The sequence below is a fragment of the Pollicipes pollicipes genome, unplaced genomic scaffold, assembly GCF_011947565.3.
Source record: "Pollicipes pollicipes isolate AB1234 unplaced genomic scaffold, Ppol_2.1 Scaffold_3681;HRSCAF=4319_pilon_pilon_pilon, whole genome shotgun sequence".
NCBI classification, from domain to species: Eukaryota; Metazoa; Arthropoda; class Thecostraca; order Pollicipedomorpha; family Pollicipedidae; genus Pollicipes; species Pollicipes pollicipes.
The window spans coordinates 17,009-42,342 of record NW_023596351.1 but is presented as its reverse complement, the minus strand read 5'-3'; the positions used below and the strand labels follow the sequence as shown (position 1 = coordinate 42,342).

The window sequence follows — 25,334 nt, the reverse complement described above, 5'->3', positions numbered from 1 at the left end:
CCCTTGACGCAAATATCGCTCCTGGTACAGAAGAATAACGTCATGAAAACCCCCGTCCGTCTGTTGCAAATCATCCGTTGAAAACCAAACATCTGACACTAACATTTGACATGCACTTCTAGTGATTTCCAGAAGACCACAGCACTTCACATCGTAGGCGTCCACGTCCAGCGGCACGCGTCACTCCCGCGGCGGCGCCGCCGGCCGGCCGTCTCGTGGGCGGCGCCGGGAGTCGGCGGCTCCCGCCCAGCTGGCAGCGGCACGCCCGCGCCGCCGGCCGCCGCCGGCTCCGTCACGAGCCGCGCACGGTCAGCCGCCTCCGAGGAAAGCGAGATGGCTCGGTCGTCTCGCTGCATTGGCCGCGCTCCAGCCGGAGAAACTGGCCCGGGAGCGTGCACCGGCCCGGCGTGGGCAGGAGGGAGCGTGCATCGCCCCTCCTGACTGCTAATGGCTTCTTGCCCCGGGCCGCTCCCTCAGCGGACAGGAGGGAGCGTGCATCACCCCCTCCTGTCCGCCGAGGGCTTCCTGTCCCACAAGCGAGGTCCTGTTCCTCCGCACATGAGGGCCTCTTATGAGACTCTCTTCTCCTGCACGTGAGGTCCTCATCTACCGCATGCGAGACCCCTTTTCCCTGCCACGTGCGGTTCTCCTCAACAAGTGAGGTCTTTTCCCGGGCATACTTTCGATATTTTTTTCAGGACATACTCCCTTCCCCCACATGACCATCTCCTTTTCTTGTATCTGAGGATCTCTTCTCTCGCAAGTGGATCTTTTTATCCCCGCATGTGAGGCTTTCTGCCGCGCACGCAAAACCCTTATGATTCCTGCACGCCGGATCCTTCATCCACCGCGCGTGAGATCCCTTCCAGCCACACGTGAGGTTCCTGTTACCCCACCCCCGGCGCCTGAGACTACAACGGAACGGCTCGGCGGACCACCGCGCCGGACAACCGCCTGCGCTGACTCATGGCACCAGGACAACAGCGCGTCGAGGTGTCATGTCATCTTCACAAGAGGGCCAAACTGCTGCTTTGTTGGACTTATCAATGGCGGTGCCCACCAATAGCAGACACAACACACTGGCTAAGAGTGACTAGGCATCAATCAACGATTCCGACGATTACGGACGCACAATGCGAGGCAACACCTGGCGACCTTTCAGCCCGAGGTCCTTCAGAGCTCGCCGCTTTCAGCCGATGTGGGACCACCGACGGTTCCTGCCCTCCTGTCTACAGCGCCGACACCAGTGGGCTAGTCACGCCGGCCCATTCTCCGGCGTCCGCACCGTACGGTGAGGTCCGTAGCGAGGACGGTCCTCCAGAGGCAATTTGGCGCGGTCCTTCAGAGAGGCGGTGGCGGTGGCGGACATTCACTGCCACGGCGGAGCGGCGGCGGCTGCGGCGGAGACAGACCGGCAGGTGGTCTGTGGTCCGCGGTCCGACGGCTAGCCAGACCCCGGCCACGCGGCCACGCGTACCGCGGACCGCGGGAGCCGATTAGTCTGGGCGGCAGACGCACCGCCGACCGCCAGCTGCCGAGGCATTGTTCAACCGATTTTGCGCGCCACTGGATCTACAGTAGGCCCGCGCGGTCTGCGAGGCTTCCCAAATTGTACGAGCCACGGGTGACATCTGCTCGCCGACTTTTTAAGCCACGGCCTCTTTTTCCCACCACTGGCCACGCTTCAACACAACTGCGACCGTCGCGATGCGGAAGCCAGGTCCGGTAACGCCTTCCGGGCGTTCTTGTCGCCGTCCGCGTGCGGTCCCGACGGCGCTCCCGCCAGCCTGCACACTGACCCCCGCGGCGGCGGCGCGCCGCCACAGAGGCACGGGTCGGCCGGCCGGGCGGCGCCAACTCGTGATCGTGAACGGCGGCGCAGCGGCCGTCGGTGACCGCTGACCAGGTGCGGGTCCGTTGGCGGCACCGCAGCGCCGGCTGTCGGCGTCACCCAGCCCGCCGCCGCCGGCGCTCGGTGAACCGCTGGCCACGGCCGGAGGCCGCTGCGAGAGGCCCGCCAGCGCCGGCCGGCGCCGGAGGGCGCGAGGCAGACCCACTCATCACGGCAGACACGGTCCGGTGCAGCAGACGGTGAGGAAACGGGGGGGGGGGGGGGGTAAGGAAGGTAAGTGGAAAGGCATCACCAGCAAGCACGGTTAATAACAGCACGTGCAGGGGAAATCAGAGAGACGTCGAACAACGTGAGAAGGCAAGCCCGCCAACTGAGAACGCGAGACGGTGGATACGGAGCATAATTGGCCGATCGGCGGAGGAAACCCCCAGATCATCGCGGTCACGCCCGACACGGCCCAGCCGGCGTCACATGCCGGCCGCTCCCATGCGCCGGGATCGTCCTCCGTGCCGATACGGCGGCGGCAGCGACCGGTCGGTCCGTTTCATAACGGAGCGGTGCCGATCCTGTGCGCGTGGTCCGGGGCGCCATATGGACCGGGCGCCGCCCTGTCCCGCTCGCGACACTGGGGCAGCTGGTGCGTGAGGACTCGGCGCTGACCGGGCGCTGACCGGGCGCCGTCCTGTCCCGCTCGCGACACTGGGGCAGCTGGCGCGTGAGGACTCGGCGCTGACCGAGCGCCGCCCTGTCCCGCTCGCGACACTGGGGCAGCTGGTGCGTGAGGACTCGGCGCTGACCGGGCGCTGACCGGGCGCCGTCCTGTCTCGCTCGCGACACTGGAGCAGTTGGTGCGTGAGGACTCGGCGCCGATCGGGCGCTGCCCTGTCTCGCTCGCGACACTGGAGCAGTTGGCGCGTGAGGACCCGCCGCCGACCGGGCGCCACCGCCTCCCCGACTATGGACATGGGGATCGGGAGAGGCCCGCGCGGACAGGGCCATCACGTCTGACGGGGTGCCCGGGACACGGCGGACCCGAAGTCACCCGTCCCGGCAGTCAACTGCCGGTGGACGGTGGCGTAGCTCAGCTGTGTAACGGGGCCCGCCCGAAGAATCGATGTAACGATCAGCACCGACAGCCGGTACAGCTCTGCTATCAGAGAGCCCGGAAGATCCGCCGACATACTGATGGACCCAAGAGCGGTATCATGGTGTGTACTGAGGCCGAGCGAACTTCATAGCACGCAGCTCACGCAGCAAAGTCTCTCATTGGATGATGTACGCATCTGTCGCGCCACACGCACGTACGCACGGCTCCCGATCACAAGAGATCAGCACGACACGCACATACACTTCCACCCCACCGGACGCAAGCGCACTGGGTCCCACACCCTTAAAGTGGTGGGTCAGTCAGCATGGCTGCCAGTCCCACCCAGAGCGAAAGCATGGCGTGCGACTTGTAACCTGTACTCCAAATGGCTGAATACCTTGTTCTGAACTCAAACGGTATTACAATAGTTAGCTGCTGGCTTTTGGGGGCTGACTCGATAGACAACTAGACAAAAACTTCCACCAACCTTAAATGATTGACGGCCAAAAACCCGGCCGCGCTCATCCTCCAAACGCCAGTAACGCTACGACCGAACCCGGGTACGGTCACTGCCACCTGGCGAACACATGCCCAAGCCGAGCCTCGTCTGCCGTCCGGACAGCGTCGCCACCGTCGTCGGCACCACGCCGCGTACGCCGCGTGCCCGCTGGGCCGTCGCGATAACAGGCACATCAGGCGTGACGCCCTCACGCGGTCGCGGCGCAATATAACGCAATGCGTGACATCATCATAAAGAGACAAGGGTGCAAGTCGCCAGCTGGTGTGCCGGTGCCGGAGATCACCTTTTTCAAGTATTTGGTCCGAACTCTTTGAATGGGTGGATTTATGGGATCAGAGCTCACGCTGAGCAGTGCTTGTTGTGTGAGCCCCGACCCCTACCATCTGATCACGCAATTCCAGGCGACGGCAGAATTCAGTGGCGAAAGTTTAACGTGCCGCAATGCTCATACGGTCCGTCCTGCCCTCTAACGTGAACTGACCTTTAGCGCGACCGCTGGCACCGGTTGCAGGCCATATCTGTCAAGTGCAAATAGCGAGCGCCCAAAGCGCCTCGAACACACCTCAACACGGGTGGGTGGATCGGAAGGCAGGCGCTCTAACCAACTGAGCCACCGGGACGGACCTTGCTTCGCCTTGCTCCACCCTGCTTCGTCCGAGAGCACACAACACTTGTAAAGAGCTTGTGAACAGTTCCTTACAAAACAATCTGCCATCTATTTAGTGTAATTCGCGCCACATCAACAGCGTAAGGCGTATCCCTATTGTTAGCTCACATGGCCCTTGCTTAGGGCCGTCGTGTCGACAAAGCAAGACTAATGATAATGCCCGGCTGCCGGCCGCTCTGGGGCCGTTCCGGTGCGATCGACCAGTTTGTTCCGGCCGGCGCCTGGCACCATTGTGCCGACACCGGGGAGTAGCCAGGCGGAACTGACCACCGCCGGCGGCCGACCGGGCCGCACAGCACGACCCCACAGACGGCCGGCCGGGGAGCACAGACGGAGCTGCGGGAGGCCACCGCCCTCGCCAGCGGACGGCCAGAGGGCAAACGCGCGACACTTCTGTACTGATGTCTGCTCCACGGCGTCACAAGTACCCCGACTGACTTATGACCACGAGTATAACTGAATGAAAATCTTTCATTGTCGTGTGTGGTAAAATTCGCCCGTCCTGTCTCAGGCTGTGCGTAATTAACCGCGATGCACTTTTCGTATACTTTAAACGAAATGGTGTTAAGAAAAACACATTAGCTGCGTCTTTAATCACGAACAGATATCAAAGCATCAACTTTCGCTTTTTTAAGCACAATCCAACAGTCCACACCGTCACTAAAACACGCTCCAAAATCTGAAGTCGTTTTGCAATGCACACCGAGCTTGGCGCGCGGAATATTGAAGATGCGCGCGCGCAGAATACTGAAATGTGCACGCGCGCAATGTTGAAGATGTGCGCGCGCGGAATGCTGGAGACGAAATACTGGAGTGCTCAGCGGACCACGGGAAACGCCAACACATGCATGCGGGATTTTCGGAGGACTCCGGCAACGGACGTGACGTAGCTCATAACTAGACTAGGCGCGCGCAGCGTGAGAACCGCACGGGTCGTCACGCACGCTCGAGCGTCCGGCATCTCTCTTGCGCTGAGCATCAGATGAAGAGCCGCGCCGGCAGGTCATTTTACATTCCTTCACATTCCAGTCCTATGTGTTGGGTCCCGGGCATTGACACCAAAAAGAAGTCGCGCACGCCGAAAAGTACGCAAGCAGCAGAAAAATCGCGCGCCTGCTGGGAACCGAGCCAACGGCCCCACACATGTACATCAGCCGACTGCTCAGCTGAGCGAAGTCGCGGTACTCACCGCCGGCCGCCGTTGCGCCTTGGTCTTCTCGAGACCGCGGTTGGCCGTCTCGTACTCGATCATGAGCCCGGTGCGCCGCAGCAGCATGTCCGACTCGGACTGGGCGTACCGGGCGTGCAGCTCCAGGGTCTGGCCCAACGTGCCATCCGCGCTCGTCGTCGACAGGTCAACACCGCGCTGCCACACACAAAACGGTGGAGGTCAGTGGAGGTCAACCAAGGTCATTATACGTAACGTCATGCAAGGTGAGCATAGTTTAGGCCTAAGCCAGGCTAGGCTAGGCTAGGTTGGGCTTGGTTGGGCTAGGTAACCTTAAGTTAGGTTAGGTTAGGTTAGGTTAGGTTGGTTAGGTTAGGTTAGGTTAGGTTAGGTTAGGTAGGTAAGTTAAGGTAAGGTAAGTAAGGTAGGGTAAGTTAAGGTAAGGCAAGGCAAGGTGAAGGTGAGGTGAGGTGAGGTGAGGTGAGGTAAGGTAAGGTAAGGTTGGCTTAGGGTTAGGTCAGGTCAGGCCAGGTCAGGTCAGGGTTAAGTTAGGTTATGTCAGGCAAGCTCATTATAAATGACACGAGTTAGACCAGACCCGCTAAGCGCAGGCTGTGTCGGCGTAAGTCAACCAACTACCACACAGCAGGCCCAAGCTCAAGTTAGTCAGCAAAATACTTGAACATTGATGATATGTGGAGATCAAAGTCAATGCCAATCATTAAACCCAAGCTACTAACAATAAATTGTTTGCTTCTATACCACAAGCTTGCCTTGCAATACTTGTCTACAACACTTGGGCAACGTACCACACGGCACATTCTGCCCATGTTTTCCTTATGAACAACCAACCCCCACCTCTACTGGATGAATGCGGACATCGTTCAATCGGTCTCACGACTACAAATATGCCAGAGGCGACCCGCGTAAACACAACGGCCTGGCCTGAAGCCCTCCCACATCACGCCCAGTCACGCATGCCCAGTGAGACACGGGTCCGCTCAACACACCAGAGCACCGGGACAGACGGCAGTCGGACGCCAGAGCCAAGCTCATCTCCGCTGTTCGCTGCCGTCACCTTGTACTCCTGCAGTGCGCCCGAGAAGCGTGTGTTCAGCTTGTGGTAGAGCCCGTTCCAGCCCTCGTTGGAGCCGACGCCGATGTTGAGCGCCGTCGCCAGGTGATTGATCTGGTTCGACAGGCCTGGAAGCGGAGCCCAGCCGTCAGCGTATCGCGTGCTTCGGGGATCCGCGGCAGCGAGCGACGGCCGACGGAGACGCGTCGCATCAACAACGCTCCGCTCGATACATCAATGGTCGTGATAGCTTATCCACTTTTCTTCGACAAACAAGGCTCCATGTTCACGGCCCAAGCAGCCCATCGCATCGACAATAAGTCCTCACGAGGGATTACCGGCATATTGTGCTCTAGCATATTTGAAGGTGTTTCCGAAAAGTTGTGGTCACTATTCTTGATACATGCTTCAACAGTTTGGTTCCTAGGTATAATCCCGCGCAAGTGTCCAACACTTTAAATGTTTCTACAACTGTCACGGCATTTAGAAAATTTGCCATATATTTTTGAAATATATGATAACTTCTCTTGCCGTAACCAGCCAACCTGAAAACATCTACCATCAGCGTTTCCTATGACAATTCAGGGCTACGGTCCAACAAACCAAAAACGCTCACGTCACACAAATGTCGGAACAGTGCCAGCACAATAGCATACAGCTACCCTACGATCCACTTGAGGCAGCAATCATGACATAACATCAAACCATTCTGGATACATCATGCATCAGTGACATCCACCCCACCCCCCAACCCCCATCCCACCCCCGTGATAGGTTTCGAGACTCGTGTCAGTTCCGACAGCGACTGCCCTCGGGCAGAACGTCACGTGTTCCGCGACGCCAAGCGCTCGCCTGACGCCACAAGGTCACACTCACGCTGCTGGGCGAACACGACGGCGGTGAACGCCTCGGCGGCGCGCTGTAGCAGCGGCTGGTACTCGTTGAGCCGCACGCGCTCGCGCTGGAAGAACTCGTCGCAGTCGGGATGTGTGGCGCGAGAGCCGGAGAGGCCGTCTGTGAGCCGGGTCAGCAGCGAGCGGCGCACGAGCGTGCGCACGGGCGGCTCGGGCCGCGTCAGGAACGCCTCCAGCGCCGCGTCCCGGCCGTACACCTCGTGACGCAACAGCAGGTTCAGGTACCTACCGACGCACACAAACAGACATAGAGGTCAGGCACGGGATCACCGCGTGACGCAGCAGCAGCTTCAGGTACCTACCGACGCACACAAACGGACATGGAGGTCAGGTACGGGGATCACCGCGTGACGCAGCAAGGTACCTACCAACGCGCACAGACATAGAGGTCAGGTAAGGGGATCACCGCGTGATGCGGCAGCGGGCTTGGGGCTCCGCCTACCAACATGGTCTCATGCCGGACATAGAGGGCAGTTCAGGGAGAGAAGGGGCATCGTATAGGCGAGGATGAGAACTTGACAACGCACGCCAACAGACGGAGGCCGTTGTGACCGAGCCCCCTGCCTTTCCGTAATCCCCGCCCGGCGCAGGCACTCCAGCCCCAGCAGCAGAGCCTGGTCTTTATGACTTAATGTTGCACTTTCCAACGGTACGGCGTAAACGGCGCTGATGACATAAATTGTAAACACATAACACAGAGTCTGTAGCAGCTTCCTATGCTCCGTTTGTTAAGTGTCACCTTCCACGCTCCACAATGCCCTAAAAGTCACGTACGCGACAGTGTTGTGCAACTGGCTTGCGCAGCATGCAACTTCATCTTTCACGGACAATAACGAAAAGTTGACCTTAATCAATCATGTGGCTGCAAGGGTTGCCCCATCACTTGCTGCGAAACGCCTCGGTAATATAAACATTTATGGCGTGGCCAGCTCATAGCCGCGGAATAACTCCCCACACTGGCGAATGACACTTCCAGCTGCCGTGTGGAACTGCGAGCGGCCGAAGTCCTGTTCGCCCACGGTAGACTGCATACAGCGGGTACACCATCTAGGGCTGGGCAGCCCTTAATCCATATAAGCAAGTTCCAGTTTGGAGAACATGATCGTGGGCACAGCGTTTGCGAAGACGGTGCCATCCAACACGAGCAAGAGCGTCTAACTTCCGTCCTTACCCCCGTCTTCCGCGCGGCGCCTCGTCCCACCACGACGCTTTAATGACCGGCGTCTATTGGCGTTGACGTTCATCCACGCCCAGTCGGCGACCGCCCTGTGAATCAGGGTTCCACCGGAGCCTGAGTCACCGGCGCCGCGGCTCGCCGGCGGCACCAGTGCAGCCTGCCGGCGGCCGTCCGCGTGCACCCCCGACCAGGCCCGAGGGCGCGCGGCCGCGACACCGGCCCGAGTACGTGCGCCCCGACCCGGCTCGGCCGCGACACCGGCCCGGCCGTGGCGTCGGCACGCTCGGCCACCGCCGGTTGGCCCGGGCGGCGGGCCGGAGCCGTGGGAGCCGGCGGTGAGGCATGACAGACACCCTGCGTCGGCCGGCGGCACGGGGAAGGAGCGGGCGGCACGGCGCCGGCTCCGGGCGCGATGACCAGCAGGTACCATCCGATTATCGACCGACCACCGCTGGTGTCAGCGAGATACGGACGCGATGACCAGCAGACACCATCCGATTATCGACCGACCACCGCTGGTGTAAGCCAGACACGGACGCGGTGACCAGCAGGCACCACCCGGTCATCGACCGACCACCGCTGGTGTCAGCAAGACACGGACGCGATGGCTAGCAGACACCATCCGGTCATCGGCAGACCACCGCTGGTGTCAGCCAGACACGGACGCGATGGCTAGCAGACACCATCCGGTCCTCGGCCGACCACCGCTGGTATCAGCCAGACACAGACGCGATGACCAGCAGACACCACCCGGTCATCGACCGACCACCGCTGGTGTCAGCCAGACACGGACGCGATGACCAGCAGACACCACCCGGTCATCAACAGATCACTGCCGGTGTCAGCCAGACACTGCGTCAAAGGTTCGACGCGTTTACAGGTCGGTAGTGTCGTAATCTGGCGTTGTTCCCCGTCTTTGTTCGTGCCGTGCATTACCAGGCGACTTACAAGACAGCGACTAGTTTGAAACTCGGCTGGTAACACACGGCACGAAAATACATACGGGCTGCCGCCGGGCGACGAGAAGGGAAATGATTCCTAATGCAAATTGTGTCGCTGATTATTGATCGAACGAATGCACGGCAGATTACGGGTGGGCCACAAATGACTATGCTGAGGGTGCCCTTTGCACTCTGGGTCGGTCATCATCACAAAAATGTATCAGACAGATATGACTCTGATCTCCCAAGACTTTTCGTTGTCTCTTACTTTCTCCTGAGCAGCGACGTCGGCACGGACTCGCGTTACAATGAGTCTTACATACCGTATAAGACCTATCAACTCAAGTTAGTCCGATTCTTACAATGAATGCCATATGGAAATAGCTTACCATACAAATAATAAATATAATCCCCACACCAACGTTTCACTTAATGCTTTCTTTTAAATAAGCATAGATCAGAAATCGAAAGGAAAACCGAAACGCTCCGCAAAACGGCTTGCAGCATGGCCAAGCATAACAGTTCGGGAACCTATCCACCAGTAAGGCGACCAGTCTCAATGGGGCTGCGAAGAGATGGGATTACCCCGCGTGCACAACCCACAGAACGTTATCAGTGAGGTCACACTCCCGCAGAAATTGCGCCATCATCTGGAGCCGCCACGGTACCAATTCCTACCATCAACAAAGGCCGCTACAAAATGGAACCAATAATGCCAACATAAATGGTATGATTTCAATATTCGGGCCGATACTTCACGCAACATACGCATGAAAACAATAAGAACCGACACGTTAGTGCAACACATAAACACGGATTATGTAAGCAGAACAAATTTGTAAGTACATTCGTCCTACTCCTTCGTAAGTATATTCTTCGTGCAAGTAAATGTCACATGCATACAACGCAATACTTATTACACCACCAGGCATGCGTTCGGTTCGTTCAGCCTGAAGAAGCCCACAACTACCGACGATTAAACAGCGCGTTGTTGGTATGCGTGCAATGGACGGGAAACGACGGGCGTCCGGGCCGCTTTCCGTCGCAATCCGCCACTGTCCATCGCGCACCGGCCGACGGGCAGAGCGCCCCTCTCCGGGCGCCGGCCGCCGATGGCGTCAGAGGTCACGCCGGCCGCGCCCGCATTAGCCCCCTGTTTCCCCATCGGGGCGCGGGGCGCGGGGCGCGAGCCTGACCGGGCCGCGACCGACGACAATGGGTGTCGGAGCGTCACGCCCGCCCGCGGCCTTTCACCGGGTAAAACGGGCGGCGGCCGGCGGCCGGCGCCACAACACCGGACGGCAGCAGCATGCGGCGCACCTCCCTCCTCGTGCGGACGGCGGCGCTGCTGCTGGCGACGTTCGGCCGGCCGGCCGACGCATACCGCCGGCGCGACTACACCAGCCGCTACGGCGGTCGGGCGGCGGCGGCGGCGGCCGGCGCGGGCCAGGACGAGCCCGAGTCGCGCCGCCAGCAACGGCTCTTCAACCCATTCCCGCTGTTCACGCTGGTGAAGATCGACAACTTCGTGTGTGCGGCGAGCAGCGGCAACAACGGCACGTGCTACACGGCGCAGGAGTGCGACCAGCTGGGCGGCGTGGCGTCCGGCAGCTGCGCGCAGGACTACGGCGTCTGCTGCGTCTTCACCAAGACGTGCGGCGAGACAACCAGCATCAACAACACGTACTTCGTCAACCGCGGCCACCCGGGCTCCTTCGACGGCACGGGCAGCTGCCAGCTGACGGTGCACAAGCTGCACGACAACATCTGCCAACTGCGGCTGGACTTCGACTCGTTCGTCATCGGGCAGCCCGAGGACCAGAACCACCTGTGCCAGAACGACCAGTTCACAGTGAGCGGCGGCTCGCCGGTGCCCACCATCTGCGGCATCAACACCGGCAACCACATGTACATCGACGCCGGCACGGCCAGCAGCCACACGCCCATCACGCTGTCGGTCGTCACCACCGGCAGCAGCTTCAGCCGCAGCTGGAAGGTGCGCGTCTCGCAGATCCCGTGCAACACCCTCTACACGGCCGAGAACAGCTGCCTGCAGTACTTCACCGGCATCCAGGGCGCCATTAAGTCGTACAACTTTGACTTCCAGAACGGTGCGCAGCTCTCCAACCAGGACTACACCACCTGCATCCGCATGGAGCGCAACTTCTGCGGCATCCAGTACACACCGTGCGGCGAGCCGGGCACCACCCGCCAGATGGCTTTTCAGCTCAACGGCTCGCCCGAGAGCTCCGTCACGTCACAGACGGGTCAGAATTGCGACAAGGACTGGATCATCATCCCCTGCGCCACAGACAACGTCAACCAGCCGCTGACACGCATGAGCGACGAGAACGTGTGTGTGGACCGACTGTGCGGCGATAAATTCAACGCCGTGGAAGGCACCAACACGTCCGACGCCGTGTACAGCTTCATGAAGCCATTCCGTCTGTACTACCACACGGACGCGCAGGAGGCCGACTCGGAGACGGCCGAGAGCGGCAACACCGGCTTCTGTCTCAACTACGTGCAGCAGCCCTGCACGGCCAAGTGAACCGGTCGCGGCGGACCGGAGCGGGTCGCGGGGAGAGCGGGCCGCAGCAGCCCGCCGGGCGCCCACGCTCTCATTGTCACGGACGAGGATGGGGGCCCGGCGTCCGATGTGGTGATGTGACAGACGGGATGGGGGGCCCAGCGTCCGATGTGGTGAGGTGACAGACGGGGGGAGCGGACCCGGGGTCCGATGTGGTGAGGTGACAGACGGGATGGGGGCCCAGCGTCCGATGTGGTGAGGTGACAGACGGGGGAGCGGACCCGGGCGTCCGATGTGGTGAGGTGACAGACGGGATGGGGGCCCAGCGTCCGATGTGGTGAGGTGACAGACGGGGGAGCGGACCCCGGCGTCCGATGTGATGAGGTGACAGACGGGAATGGGGGGCCCAGCGTCCAACGTGGTGGGATGACACATGGCTCTGGAGAAAGACTGACGACTGGTTTCAAATTTGGTTTGAAAAGGAGGGTAAGCTGCCGGTAATTCACCGTCTTGATTCCTTAGTGCGCTAAAACGTATGCTCCTTTCAGGTCCCAACAAACTGCTCCTACCACTGTGCTCATATCAATTCGATAGGAAGCGCACGCCTGAGTGCCCCTCCGTTTGACATTGGTTGCATGTCTATGTTTCACGATATTGCTTGTTGTTTTGTTGTTGCTTGATGAGTTAATTGAAAAATAAACATGCGTGTCCGCCGAGGACTGGTCGACGCTACTTTTCAGCCTGTTTCCAACTCTCTTTGCATTGTTAACAGTCCATGTGTTAAAATCCTTAAGTTAACGTACATATCTAAAACCCCAATTCCAGTGCATACTCACACATTTTTTGGCAATATGAACTGACATGTTCACGCCAATAACATCCACAGAGCGCGAAACATCGAGTCCCGGCAACACCCGTAAGTGCCCATACCCCGCCCGCCCCGCTCCCGGCCGCCGCGGCGGGCCAGACTCCGTTCCTCGGCCGCCGCCGCGGGCCAGACCCCCGCTCTCGGCCGCCGCCGCGGGCCAGACCCCCACTCTCGGCCGCCGCCGCCGCGGGCCAGACCCCGCTCTCGGCCGCCGCCGCGGGCCAGACCCGCCCTCTCGGCCGCCGCCGCCGCGGCCAGACCCCCTCTCGGCCGGCCGCCGCCGCGGGCCAGACCCCCCGCTCTCGGTCCGCCACCGCGGGCCAGACCCACCTCTCGGCCGCCGCCGCAGGCCAGACCCCGCTCTCGGCCGCCGCCGCGGGCCAGACCCACCTCTCACCCGCCGCCGCCGGGCCAGACCCCGTCCTCGGTCGCCACCGCGGGCCAGAACCCACTCTCGGCCGCCGCCGCGCGCCAGGACCCCGTCCTCGGTCGCCACCGCGGGCCAGACCCCACTCCCGGCCGCCGCCGCGGGCCAGACCCACCTCTCGGCCGCCGCCGCAGGTCAGACCCACCTCTCCATGAGCCGACAGTCGCGCTGCCAGTCATCCCCGAGCAGGACGGTCGAGTCGGCGCCGAGCTGGCGGCGCGAACGCAGCTCGGCCTGCAGCGGGTCGGTGGCCGGCGGTGGCGGCAGCGGCGGGGCGATCACGCACCGCGCTCCGCCCGCCGCCCGCCAGGCACTGCCTCCAGGTACTCGAGATCCTCGTACTGGCGCCCTATCACCAGCTGCTCTGCGGCGCTGCCGTCTGCGGGTGAGACGCGGATGCCATCAGCGGGGCCTCCGGGCGGGCGGCGCTCCGGCCGGCGCAGGTGGGAGGTGGCGCGCCACCGCCCGGCGGATGCCGCATAACACGTATGGGCGGCGTCGGCCGTGCATCGCACCTGCACATGGGGCCACAGCGCCACGACGTCAATGAGTCCGGTGGTGGGACCTGACCACTCCCGCGCGCTGGCGGCCATTTAGGGCACAGTGCAGCTGTCGGTCGCACTAACCACCACCGTTGGAGACACCGTGATAAGGTGTGGCTGCTGCAGACACCGGCCTCCACCAGTCCACCCAGTGACGCTACACACAGGGTGCCACCCGGCGATGCGGGGTCACCGATCATTCCCGTCGGCCCCATCACGCAGACCGCATGACTATGGCAGCAGCTGACTGCGCGGCGACACGCGGGGTGGGTAGCTGTGCACCCACACCCGATACCGCCCGGCCGTGTCCGGTTACGAGAGCGCGACATGCGAGTTATTCAGATAGATCCGGCACGGGGCGTGTCAGTATTACGCGCTCCGACACTCGACTTCACCGCCTTGCGAAGACACTGGTGAATAGAAGGCCGACTGGCAAACTATGCACTCTCATAAGGCCAAAGGGATTCCGGGCAAAGTTGGCGCAGCACCCAGCGCGTGCGATATCTCGACGATCACAGCCACGACGCGCTGCAATCGCCGCGTCCGAATACATTAGTGGAATTGCACGGGAATACGTCCAACGTAGCATTGGACACCTCAGTGGTGCCGTACACCCAGACGCTAGCCTGAAGAATATCAAGACTGCCTGGAATCAGCAGCACCTCTTACCTTGGTCACCTCGATCTGGTAGTTGATGATATCGCCATTTTTCGTGACCTGGTCGGTGATGAAGCGGACCTTGTAGAACGGCCGCAACGGGGAGAGCGGTTCCGGGCTGGAGGCGTCAGAGCTATCCGCCCCCTCTTCCGTCTCCTCCCGCACGTCCTCCGTCTTGCACCGGTCCATCTGACCGCAGGCGCGGTGTGAGACCGACAACGTTTGGTGCGTGGTATTCGTGACTCAGTGAATTTTAAAAAGTTTCAAAAATGACATGGGAAAACCTTATGACTGACACAGATGGATGTGTAAACAGAGTTTGCTAAGAGTGAGTTGATGGTATTAGCTGACAACAGCCAGGTAAATATGTCTATCTAGGCAGCACACAGCTATTAAACAACAAGTTCAGCCTGCTGATAACCTCGGAGAATTGTCCGAAATGTTGGAAATTTCCCTGAATGGCTTTCGGCACTTCAATCACGAAGACTTTCCACAGATAATCATCCATACCAAGGAAAAATCCCAGAAAATTTTAGAGTATGACCAAAACAGAGAAGATTTTTATTTGCTTTCCATGACTATCACCATTGGCTGTGCATGGTGCCATGGAGTCGAAGCTGGGGAATAATTTTCGGATCTGCCAAACATAAATCAAGGGTCTCTGTGGAAGATTATTAGAGAGATAATTATTCAGTGAATAATTTTTCCACTGCTGAACACGTCCTAAATATTCCAGTGAACAGAAGCACTTGGAAAACGTCTTGCACATATTGACATACCATGGACATCATTGTTGTGTACTGAGAGAGCTATAATGTGACAACTGATTAAAATAAGATGCCAGAGTTTGCAACATACTTTAGTCAGAAGATTCCAGCAACAGAATACACAACAAAGCTTGAAACAGTTTTAAACAATATGTTGCTGCTTGAGGCGGCCAATAGCCAACGGTGTCAAAGGTACCTTTTCGGACCCAGAGTCTGTGATGATGGCTTCTGCAGTTGGCTGGTTTCTAGGCTTAAAGATGTCATCATCACTGATATCTCTTGGCACTTTCTTTTGCAGTGGTGTGGTTATAGCTGGGTCTGTGGTAGCCTCCATCATTGTGAGGCTTATGGTAATGCAAACCTGAAATGAGTTATTCATTATTTTCAGTCAATATATACAAGATATACTAGCTGGCTAGCTTTGCTTCAACATCCCATTTTGTAGAATGTGACAAATCTATCTAAAACCTATAACATGTAATGACCTTAGTAATGTTTTAAAATATTGCTGTGATGAAATCACTGATCTCATCAAATATATGAACACTCCATTAATAACTATTTTCTTGAACATCCATTGGCACCCTCAAACATTTACTAATGGGCATTTGGCATAGTAGAACAATGTGCTAATACTTCAATATCTTAATAGTACAGATACACAATACATGTTCAACACTTATCCATTCTTGTAAGGCACACAATCAAATTCACTGAAACTTGCATACCTACAGCTGTGTTCCATGTTGTGATCCCAGAAGTATGCTACCTAATTGGCTTTGTCAAGACTTGCAGTAAAATACCAACTCTTTGACAGATATGTCTATCTTGGATTTGAAATGGTTGCTCCATTGAGCAGAGCAAAACAGAACTTTGCCTGCATGTGCCATTATGTGTTTATTGTAACCAGTCATAGCATGTATGTTGCTTATGGTCTGTTTGATAAGATTTTTTAAGATTTGTTTCAAACCCTTTGAATGGATGGATTTCCGGGATCAGAGCTCACACTAAGCAGTGCTTGTTGTGTGAGCCCTGACCCCTACCATCCGATCGCGCAATTCCATGTCAACCGCAGAATTTTGTGGCAAAAGCTTAACGTGCCGCAATTCCTGCCCTCTGACGTCAACCGACCTTTAGCGCGACCGCTGCCACCGGCCGCAGGCCATACCTGTCAAGGACAAATAGCCAGGGCCCTAAAGCGACTCGAACCCACCCGCCATGGGTGGGTGGATCGGAAGGCAGGCGCTCTAACCAACTGAGCCACCGGGATGGACAAAGATTGTTTTAAAATACACCCACATATGCAAAACAAATTGAAAAAACAGACTGAGTATTTGTAATGCCCCCCTCCCATTGCTGTAACGAGCAATACAACTCTTGAACAAAAGCCAGACTTGAGCACAACCTCAAGTATGTCGATTTGACAAAACCTTTCCAAAAAAGCCATCAATGCAATTTACTACTCCCCTTTACCTCACATGAAATATCCTTAAGCAGAGCACAATCTTAATAGCTCCCTGTCCAGGATCAGTTTTTGTCTATCTGCTATTTGGTAAGTATAGCATGCATACCTACATGCCTTCATCTATATAAGGCTGATGGTTGTCGTTCTATATTTCAGCATAAAAAAGTGCTACAATACCCTTATCCTTCACTGTGATACCACATCCACCAACCATGGGACACTGGCAAAATTGGGCACTAAATGGCCAAGTATGCCAGAGGCCACACCAGTAACAATGGAATCACTCTAAATTGCAATGCATTTGGTTCAGCACCTTGACTTTTGGTGCACAGGGCCATCCAAATGTTATGCTAAGCCTGATGCCAGGGAGAGCATTTTAAAGTAGGGGTAACTGAAGGGTGAGGGAGGAGGTTTCAGACAGCATAACACCATGCTCAGATAGAGTCGCACATAATACCACAATACGAATAAAGTATTTCCAAACATTAAGCCTGCATACTGTTGGCTTTCACATCTGACAAGCAGCATGCCCACCTTTCTTTCACATCTGTAGCTTAGCTGGGGGCTATACGAATGTTAGCTGTAAGGGACGTTACACTAACACAGCATAAACCGAGTGGGAGGGCGATCTTTGCCCAGCGTCACCAGTGTATAACAGGGGAAAGGCGGGATAGAGAAAATATGGAAAATGTGTGGCGTATCTTTTGGACTACTTCTCATAATCAAAGCCCACAAACGTGGAGAAATTGTAAGAAAACACGCTACTACCTTATACCTTTAAACGTTTGTTGAAACCTCTGACTCCTGCAGCCCAGACCCCGCTTCGCTGCGGTTGTTGACTGGGGCAAGGACCGCTGCTGCCAAGACCGTAGTAGTTTGTAAGTAGTAGAAAAAGTCATCGCGCACTGCTCCCCAGCGTCATGTTCGGCGCAGCTGCGCCACGGGAATGCACAAACAATATAAAAGAAGGATAATTATATTTTTTTGAAGTACTATGTACCAGGGATGTTTCATGGTGCTTGAAAAATACAGTTGCTATTAGAATGCATAACGCAGTGTTTGGCATCTTTTGGAACAAAAACTGCATATTCCAGCTTCAAGAACCAGAAACATGAAATCCATCACTAAGAAGGAGGTCAATGCAGCGCAGCTCTGACAAAAAAGGCCGCCGTCGCTTGGCCCGAGGCTATGGCCGGTGAGCCTCGGGCGGGCCGTAACGGTTCTGCACATTTTTGTAGGCAGGCAGGCTTTGAAGTGATGATATATGCGCTGTGGGAAATGTGACATGTGTTGAGTGCTTCATTTCAATGCGTAGAGAGTGCTGGGCTTCTGCTTTGATGCTTCCCAGTTTTGGGCAGGTCCAGTCCTTTTCCAAATGGCACAGCCAACTCCTCTGTTTTGGGGCAGGGGCTGGTGGTAATTGACCAAGAGGTGGGGTGTCTCCAATACCATCCTGACAATCTTATTTGCCTCTACTGACTGCTTATTACCCCCACTGCTATGCTCAATATGAATTGATCAATTAATTTGCACACTGAGCTAGTTATTTAGCATTTTGCACACTACATTAACAAATCTAAAATTTTTAAAAAAATGTATCAAACATCTCACAATACAAACAAGAAAATCTTATTGTCAGAGCAGCAACACTAAAACTGGCTTTTCTGGAGTGGCATCGGTTTGTGGCATGTTCTCTTGATCAGCACAAGCAGTGCAAACTGGTGCAAACTGTTTTGCTTTTGTGCAATGATTTTTGTGTGAGAGCTTCAACATAATGATGGCTTTCTGGCTGCATGGCTGCTGCAGGCAGCCACATCTAAGACTGAAAAGAGTAATATTGCTGACTTGGACACTTGAATGAATATCTGTTGCTGAAAAAATGAAAGATTAACCATTTATGGTGTGCATTTTGTGTATGTGTCAATGTATACATCTCATGAATCTAACACAAAAATGTCCTGGGGTGAGACATTGAAATTATATTTTGTATAAGTTAGGTCTTAGCTTGATTGTATAATTGTAATGTAAGGTTAAGTATGCAAAGTAAGTTCATTATGCTTTTATTGCATCTAATGTAAAGTTATGTTTATTGCTAATTATTCTAATGCTTATTGCTTTTTACTTTCAGGAATAGACATATATACCTGAAGAACTGCAAGCCATGGCTGAGCAGGGTGATACCGTAGCAGGCAGCTCACCTGTTGTAAAGGTGAGCACTTCCCTTCAAGGAACATACCTTTTCATTCACAGCACTGGTGAGCACTTCCCTTCACATTCAGGTGAGCACTTCCCTTCAAGGAACATACCTTTTCATTCATCTTTAACAGAACTGTTAAGAGTTTTCAGTATCAGGCTTAGGGAATATGCTTTTTATGAATACAATGTTGTTGATTAATTCATTACTATTCTTATATGAGGGCAAGCTTTGTGAAGCAAGTGGTTGTAATTATATCATAATCAATCATTTTGTGTTTTTCCAACATTTCATGTAGTTCATGAGGATGGCTTTCCAAATAAAGCTAGTATTTGCTTTTGATATCTATAAGCAGTGTTTATCTTCATCTCCTTCAAAGATGATCATTACCATAGGACTTGGTGATGGTGGCAGCTGCCCTGCCTCTTCCCCCCTCTTTTAATCACCCGAGGGGTCTGGATCTGGAGTCAATGTGAAAGGCCCTGCACATCAATCATCTACCCTTTAAATCCATGCACATGTCTATATGCATGTTACTTAGTGCTATCCCAGCTGCCAGTAAGCTTGTGAAGACCCATGCTGGCTCATGCCCTCCTGAGTCCTAGTGCTTGAAGCATTCATGTTGCTGCAGCACAGACATCCAGCTTGTGTCACATTGCCAGGGGGTGGCTCCTTTTTCCAAGGGAGCTGAGATCGGGTGCCTGCTGATCAGCTCTGGGGATACCCCATCTGAGCTCTATGCATCAGATTTCATCCACTTTGAAAAGGACCTCTTGAAGATATAAACTTAATTGAATAATACCTCTTAGCATGGTGGACCTCTGGTCCTTCTTATTGTGGCCTCTTGGGCTGGCTGACATTACTTCATTGTTCTCAATCAGATGCCCTATGCATCTGATTGGGGCCCCTTGGAATCATCTAGACCTCCTGTCAACTATGAGAGCATAATGCTGGCCATCAAAGGCCATCTTAAGGGCAGGTATTAGGTCTTGTGTGCCTTAAGGGGCAGCTTTTTTATTTGAAGGAATACTTTCTAGGTTATATGGCGCCTTGTCTCAACGTGACAGGCTCCTGATATTTTTCGAGCTTGGGGGAGGGGGTCATGGGCGACAAAGATGTGGTTGTTTCCTTTGCCAAATTAATAGGGGCATCTGTCTCTGGCCGCTGGCAGCACCACCCCAGCACGTTGTCAATTTAGAACCGTGCCCTTGGGCACAACCATATGCACCAGCAGCACCTGACTGTCGTGCCACCGGCAGGGCGACAAATCCAACGAGCCCCATGAGGAACACCAGTACCTGGACCTGATCCGTCGCATCATCGAAACCGGCGTTCAGCGCGATGACCGCACGGGAACCGGCACTCTCTCTGTGTTTGGCACCCAGATGAGATTCTCCCTTAGAGATGGTATGTGGAAATGCATGGCACATGTTAAGGGTGGTTGGTGGTGCCCTGAACTTCATTAATCATTAAGAGGAAAGTGGAAGCTTGCTCGTCACCTTACGTGCTAACCAGCTCGTGTGTGTGTGTGTGTGCCATGTACAGAGCCACAAAGATGTTGATGACGCCGACAGACACCCTGTGCGTGCAGGCCGTCTCTAGTGCGTGCAGGCCGTCTCTAGTGCATGCAGGCCGTCTAGTGCGTGCAGACCGTCTCTCGTGCGTGCAGACGGTCTCCCGTGCGTGCAGGCCGTCTCCCTTACGTGCAGGCCGTTTGCCATTCGGCCAGACCGTTTCCCTTTGATGCCGGTCGTTTCTCGTGCGTTCAGGCTGTTCCCCTGTGATGCCGGTTGTTTCTCGTGCGTTCAGGCTGTTCCCCTGTGATGCCGGTTGTTTCTCGTGCGTTCAGGCCGTTTCCCCTGTGATGCCGGTCGTTTCTCGTGCGTTCAGGCCGTTCCCCTGTGATGCCGGTCGTTTCTCGTGCGTTCAGGCCGTTCCCCTGTGATGCCGGTTGTTTCTCTTGCGTCCAGGCTGTTCCCTCTGATGGCGGTCGTTCCTCTTGCGTGCAGGTCGTTTCCCACTGCTGACCACGAAGCGCGTGTTCTGGCGCGGCGTGGCTGAGGAGCTGCTGTGGTTCATCCGCGGCAGCACGGACGCCGCCGAGCTGCAGCAGCGCGGCGTGCACATCTGGGACGGCAACGGCAGCAGAGAGTTCCTCGATCATCTGGGCTTCACCGACCGCCGGGAGGGTAAGGCCGCGCCGCCGCACCGCCCGGTGGCAGGGCCGGGGCAGAAAGAAAGCACGCGGGGGCACCCGGCCGGGCAGGGGATGCTGCATGTGGAGGTAGAGGTGATGGGTGCCCCGGGGAACGGTCTGCGTGAGCGGATGGGCCGCTAGAATCAGTCCCATCTCTTGTCTCCTGGTCGAGGTGAGCAAACTGCCTCTGTTATTCCGACGCGAAAACTCAGCGCACGGTACACCCTAAAACTCGCACAGTTTGTGCACGTCTTACCTGTCGCTGCATTTTTTGCGTCATTTTCCCATTTGTTTGAATTTTACACTGTAGGCACATCAGAGTATCAGTGGGAGGGTCAGGAGGAGCCTGCAAGAATTTAGCATAACGAAGAACGTCACTGGTATGACAGGCCCACCATGCTTGCCATGGGGCCTCCCAAAACAGATCTGTGGCACTTGGCTCCACACCCTGGCCACAACATTGACGGCTGGCGAGATTCGCTGTGAGCTTCTCCAGCGTACCTGCGCCCAGTGCGCTGCGTACTTACATGCGTAGACGGGTGGCTCAAGGTCCAAAGTAGGCACAGAGTGCGCTGGGGTGTGTGCCAGCCGGACTAAATGTTTTGCATTGTCCCCCTTCTGTTCGATTTTACCGCTAATCTGTTGCAATCTGGAAGGCGTTGGTCCCGGCGGAGAGCTACTCGAAACTCGCCCTTGCTCTTCCTGAGCGCCGTTTTCTGAATTCAGGCAGGCGCTGCCAGCTCACATAAGGACAGACTGGCGAAAGACTCGGGATCGCACGAGCACCGATGGCCAGGGAAACGCGCGAAGCCAAACCTAGGTGAATCTCAGTCTCAGTTTTCATCGCGACAGTAGAGGGGAGGTTATCCTCTGCCGCCTCGCATAGGTCACACGTCGGGACATGGTTTGCTCCTCTCGACGGGGCAAGTATCGTCATTCCCGCGCTGTGACCACGCGCCGCTCGTCGCTCATGTTCTCGTGCAGTGTCCACACTTGGCCAGCGAACGATATCGTCTCTTTGGTCGTGGCCTTGTGCGGCGTAGTTTCCGCGCTCACTCATAGGTGGGCGCGCCAGTGCTGACGCGGGAGCTGCTCTTACATGTCTTTACGATATTAACTTAGAGGTCATTTACTCACCGTCACAACATGTTTTGATGTCGCACGACCCTGGCTGAAAGTACCCCGTCGTACTAAGTTTACGTAAACCGCGCATGAACCGCTCGTTATGGTTTGCCGCCCGCGCGAGATGCGCTGCAACCGGGCGTAGCACGCGCCTGTTGTATTCATTCCTTTGTTCCCACGCCTTCTTACCAATCAACTTGTCCTCTTGATACGCGATTCTCAAAACCGACAGCAGTGTTTTACAGCTGCATGCTTTACATGATGGGACATGGTTGCACAGATGCACATATAGCCGCAGTTGGGCGTAGAAGACCGTTGCCGTCGACTCACCCCCTTAGCCCAAATAGCCTGCCGTTCGCTCATATGACCACGCGTAGATGTGCTTGCCTTCGCCAGATGGCACGCTGTCAGATTCCTCGGAGATGCTTGGCTCCGAAATTGGCTTCGCCAGCCGATGGCTGCAGGATGATCTCTGCGGTGTCCGAGGGTCCTGGTTTCTTTCTCCTCTGTAGATTGGCCGTGCCTACATTTTTGTCTTAGATATATACAGGGGCATGCATGAAATCATGCAATGCCACAGTATCAGCTGCGTTTATTTCGGACAGGTCTAACTGGAACATAGCAGGTGAGGTTTTTTCCATGTCGCATGTTTTCGTACGATTTTACTAACATTCCCATCGGTTTTGCATACATTTACATCGTTTGAATGGACATGCAGGTTATGCTACGCGAGCTACGAGCTTTGAGACCAGATACAGCCATGTGTGTGCTGGCCCCCACGTGAGGCCTATAGGCGTGCGTCACAGGCCGAGGCGTTGTTATTAACTGGCATGCAGGCTGATGATCCGTCCCTGCTGTGGTCCGTTCCGACCTTGTGACTGGCCTGCACTGGAAGTGAAACCCGCTTCTGTGACTGGAGGTGGTTGGTCCGGTCCGGTCGAGGCCTGGTCCGGTTTGTCCGGTCGGAGATCTGACGAGTGGCGGCGGTGGCCAGGGGACCTGGGGCCCGTGTACGGGTTCCAGTGGCGACACTTCGGCGCCAAGTACCGCGGCCCCGACGCCGACTACACCGGCCAGGGCGTCGACCAGCTGGCCAGCGTCATCCACGACATCAGGTGGACAGCCCCGGTCCGCCCCCTCCCCCTCCCGCTGTCGCCGGGGAGGGGACCGCGCAGGCGCTGGCGGCGTGGTTGTATAGCGCGCCACCGAACGGTATGCACTGCGTCGCCATGTTGCCTAGTCTCGCCCTGCATTTACCACTTCAGTAGTTTTCTTCAAAGCTTCCGTTGTTTGAACTTTTTTTAACGTCTCATGTGTGCAAGTGTTGAAGGCATGCCGCGTTAAGAATTTCAGATAACCTCGACGTGATCAGAGCGTGGTCGATCTGCTACTCGGCACAACACCGTACGTGGTGTCTGCACCGCCTTCTCTGCGTCTCCTGCTCGTACTTTGGTTATCTCATCTTGTGCTCGCGGTCACGTTTCGTAACTGTTTGCCTTGCCCATATGTGCCATTTTGACGCCTCGCGTGTCAGAGACCCCTGGCGTGCTGTCGTGACCCTTCACGTGCCGCCGTAACCGCTCGTATGCCGCCGTGACCCTCCACGTGCCGTCGCGACCCCCTCACGCGCCGCCGTGACCCCGCACGACCCCACCCTGACCCGCCCGGGCCGCCGATCCGCCAGAACGAACCCGAACAGCCGCCGCATAGTGATGAGCTCGTGGAACGCGGCTGACCTGCCGCTGATGGCGCTGCCGCCGTGCCATTGCCTGGCCCAGTTCTACGTGGCCAACGGCGAGCTCAGCTGCCTGCTGTACCAGCGCGCGGCCGACATGGGTCTCGGCGTGCCCTTCAACATCGCCAGCTACGCCCTGCTCACCTGCATGATCGCCCACGTGACCGGCTTGAAGGTGCGCACCGGGGGGTCACGTGACGCCCAGCTTGAGGCGGGTGCTGTATCATCTAACGTACCTGCATGGGTGGTGCCCACAGCTGGAGTGACTCGATCTGGACGCCCAGTAATACCCTGTTGCAGAACTACGCGGAGGTAGCTGCTAAATGGTCTATCCCTGCAGTTTTGTTGACTGGTACCTTCGCTACGTCGGCTAATCGTGGGTGAAAAGCACATGCCAGGGCGGTATCGGATTTCCCTGGTTTCCGTTGCTTTTATACTTGGCAGTACTTATAGACGACAAGTATTCATCAAGCGTCGTTGTACTATGGTATTCATAATTTTTCGTCACCTTGACTGTTCCACGCCTCGCTCTGAAGCTGTCGCGAAACGTTGCGAGTGATGTGATCGGGCGGCACTGTCGGCAGCCGGGCGAGTTCGTGCACTCCATGGGTGACACGCACGTGTACCTGAACCACGTGGAGCCGCTGAAAGAGCAGCTGGCGCGCGAGCCTCGCCCCTTCCCGCGGCTGCGTTTCGCTCGCGCTGTCGACGACATCCAGCAGTTCACCATGGACGACCTTCAGCTGGAGGGGTATGATCCGCACAAGAAGCTCTACATGAAGATGGCCGTCTGAGTGCACAAAGCTACGCCGGTCTGTGCTTGGAGGTGATTGTCTGAAGGCCTTAAGATCGAAACGGAGGTGGCGGTCAGGTAGATTTAGGTCTGGTGGATGGCGGGAGTTCAGGTTAAAGGGTGGAAGTGGTGGATTACAGACACGCACCAGCTGCTGGAGATGGCGATGGGGTGATGGCGGGGTAGGTGACCGCGAGTCCTCAGCAGACACGCACCAGATGCTGCAGATCGCGGTGGGGTGATGGCGGGGTAGGTGACCGCGGGTTCTCAGCCTCATAGATGGCTGTGAACTGATATTGAGAGCTAGGGACGGTGCGTCGACGAACGCCTGTGCGTAGTTTCAATTATGCGCGAACTTTCAGCTCACGTGCCAAAATACTCCTTTGTGTGCTTAGGCTCTGCTCTCAGGATTTTTAAGGTTAAGTTTTAGGCCTAGCCCGAGGTTGCGACAGGCTTCAAATTTTCGTTTGAAGTACTTGAGCTGCCCTCCTGACCTTCATTTTTTACGACCCGGAACCCGGTGGGGAGAAGCTCCGAAGTATTCTGAACCTACACTACGTTGTGATATAAATAGGGGATGCTTTTACCAGGCAACTTTTTGTACTTTTTATTCCTTTCTTCGAGGACACGTATCAG

At 56.3% G+C, this 25,334-nt stretch overlaps 2 protein-coding genes and 1 long non-coding RNA gene across 6 annotated transcripts in view; 1 reads left to right on the top strand and 2 right to left on the bottom strand.

The window, feature by feature from the left end:
* The window catches only part of LOC119092921 (sorting nexin-32), a 30,903-nt gene extending 17,402 nt beyond the window's left edge, over positions 1-13,501 (bottom strand). Inside the window, exons 1-4 of the mRNA XM_037215818.1 lie at positions 13,372-13,501; positions 7,246-7,508; positions 6,373-6,497; positions 5,316-5,492 (exon numbers count right to left, since the gene is read on the bottom strand). Of these exons, the coding sequence (XP_037071713.1) occupies positions 5,316-5,492; positions 6,373-6,497; positions 7,246-7,508; positions 13,372-13,379 (573 nt within the window). The 5' untranslated portion in view covers positions 13,380-13,501. The remainder of the gene's footprint in view (positions 1-5,315; positions 5,493-6,372; positions 6,498-7,245; positions 7,509-13,371) is intronic.
* A 1,004-nt stretch (positions 13,502-14,505) lies between these two features.
* On the bottom strand, positions 14,506-17,476 carry LOC119092920 (uncharacterized). Its single transcript, XR_005093568.1, has 3 exons — positions 17,433-17,476; positions 15,389-15,553; positions 14,506-14,614 (listed from the first exon to the last, which is right to left on the bottom strand). It is a non-coding gene; the product is annotated as an uncharacterized LOC119092920 (long non-coding RNA).
* Positions 17,477-17,831: 355 nt separating this feature from the next.
* Positions 17,832-25,020, top strand: LOC119092926 (thymidylate synthase-like). Of its 4 annotated transcripts, none has more exons than XM_037215821.1 (7): positions 17,832-17,891; positions 18,786-18,866; positions 20,111-20,258; positions 20,861-21,040; positions 23,165-23,285; positions 23,855-24,080; positions 24,490-25,020. In XM_037215821.1, the coding sequence occupies exons 2-7, from the start codon at positions 18,819-18,821 to the stop codon at positions 24,697-24,699; spliced, it is 933 nt and encodes a 310-aa protein (XP_037071716.1). In that variant the 5' UTR covers positions 17,832-17,891; positions 18,786-18,818; the 3' UTR covers positions 24,700-25,020. The 4 variants fall into 4 exon arrangements, with proteins under 4 accessions (XP_037071716.1, XP_037071720.1, XP_037071717.1 ...); XM_037215825.1 differs by having other exon boundaries at positions 17,858-17,876; XM_037215822.1 differs by having other exon boundaries at positions 17,877-17,895.
* The last annotated feature ends 314 nt before the right edge of the window (positions 25,021-25,334 follow it).

Excerpts from the sequence above, each read along its gene's own strand:
- LOC119092926 (XM_037215821.1), top strand. The coding sequence starts at position 18,819 with ATGGCTGAGCAGGGTGATACCGTAGCAGGCAGCTCACCTGTTGTAAAG. Across the intron at positions 18,867-20,110 it reads GCAGCTCACCTGTTGTAAAG|GGCGACAAATCCAACGAGCC; the intron begins GTGAGCACTTCC and ends TGCCACCGGCAG. Across the intron at positions 20,259-20,860 it reads GAGATTCTCCCTTAGAGATG|GTCGTTTCCCACTGCTGACC; the intron begins GTATGTGGAAAT and ends TCTTGCGTGCAG.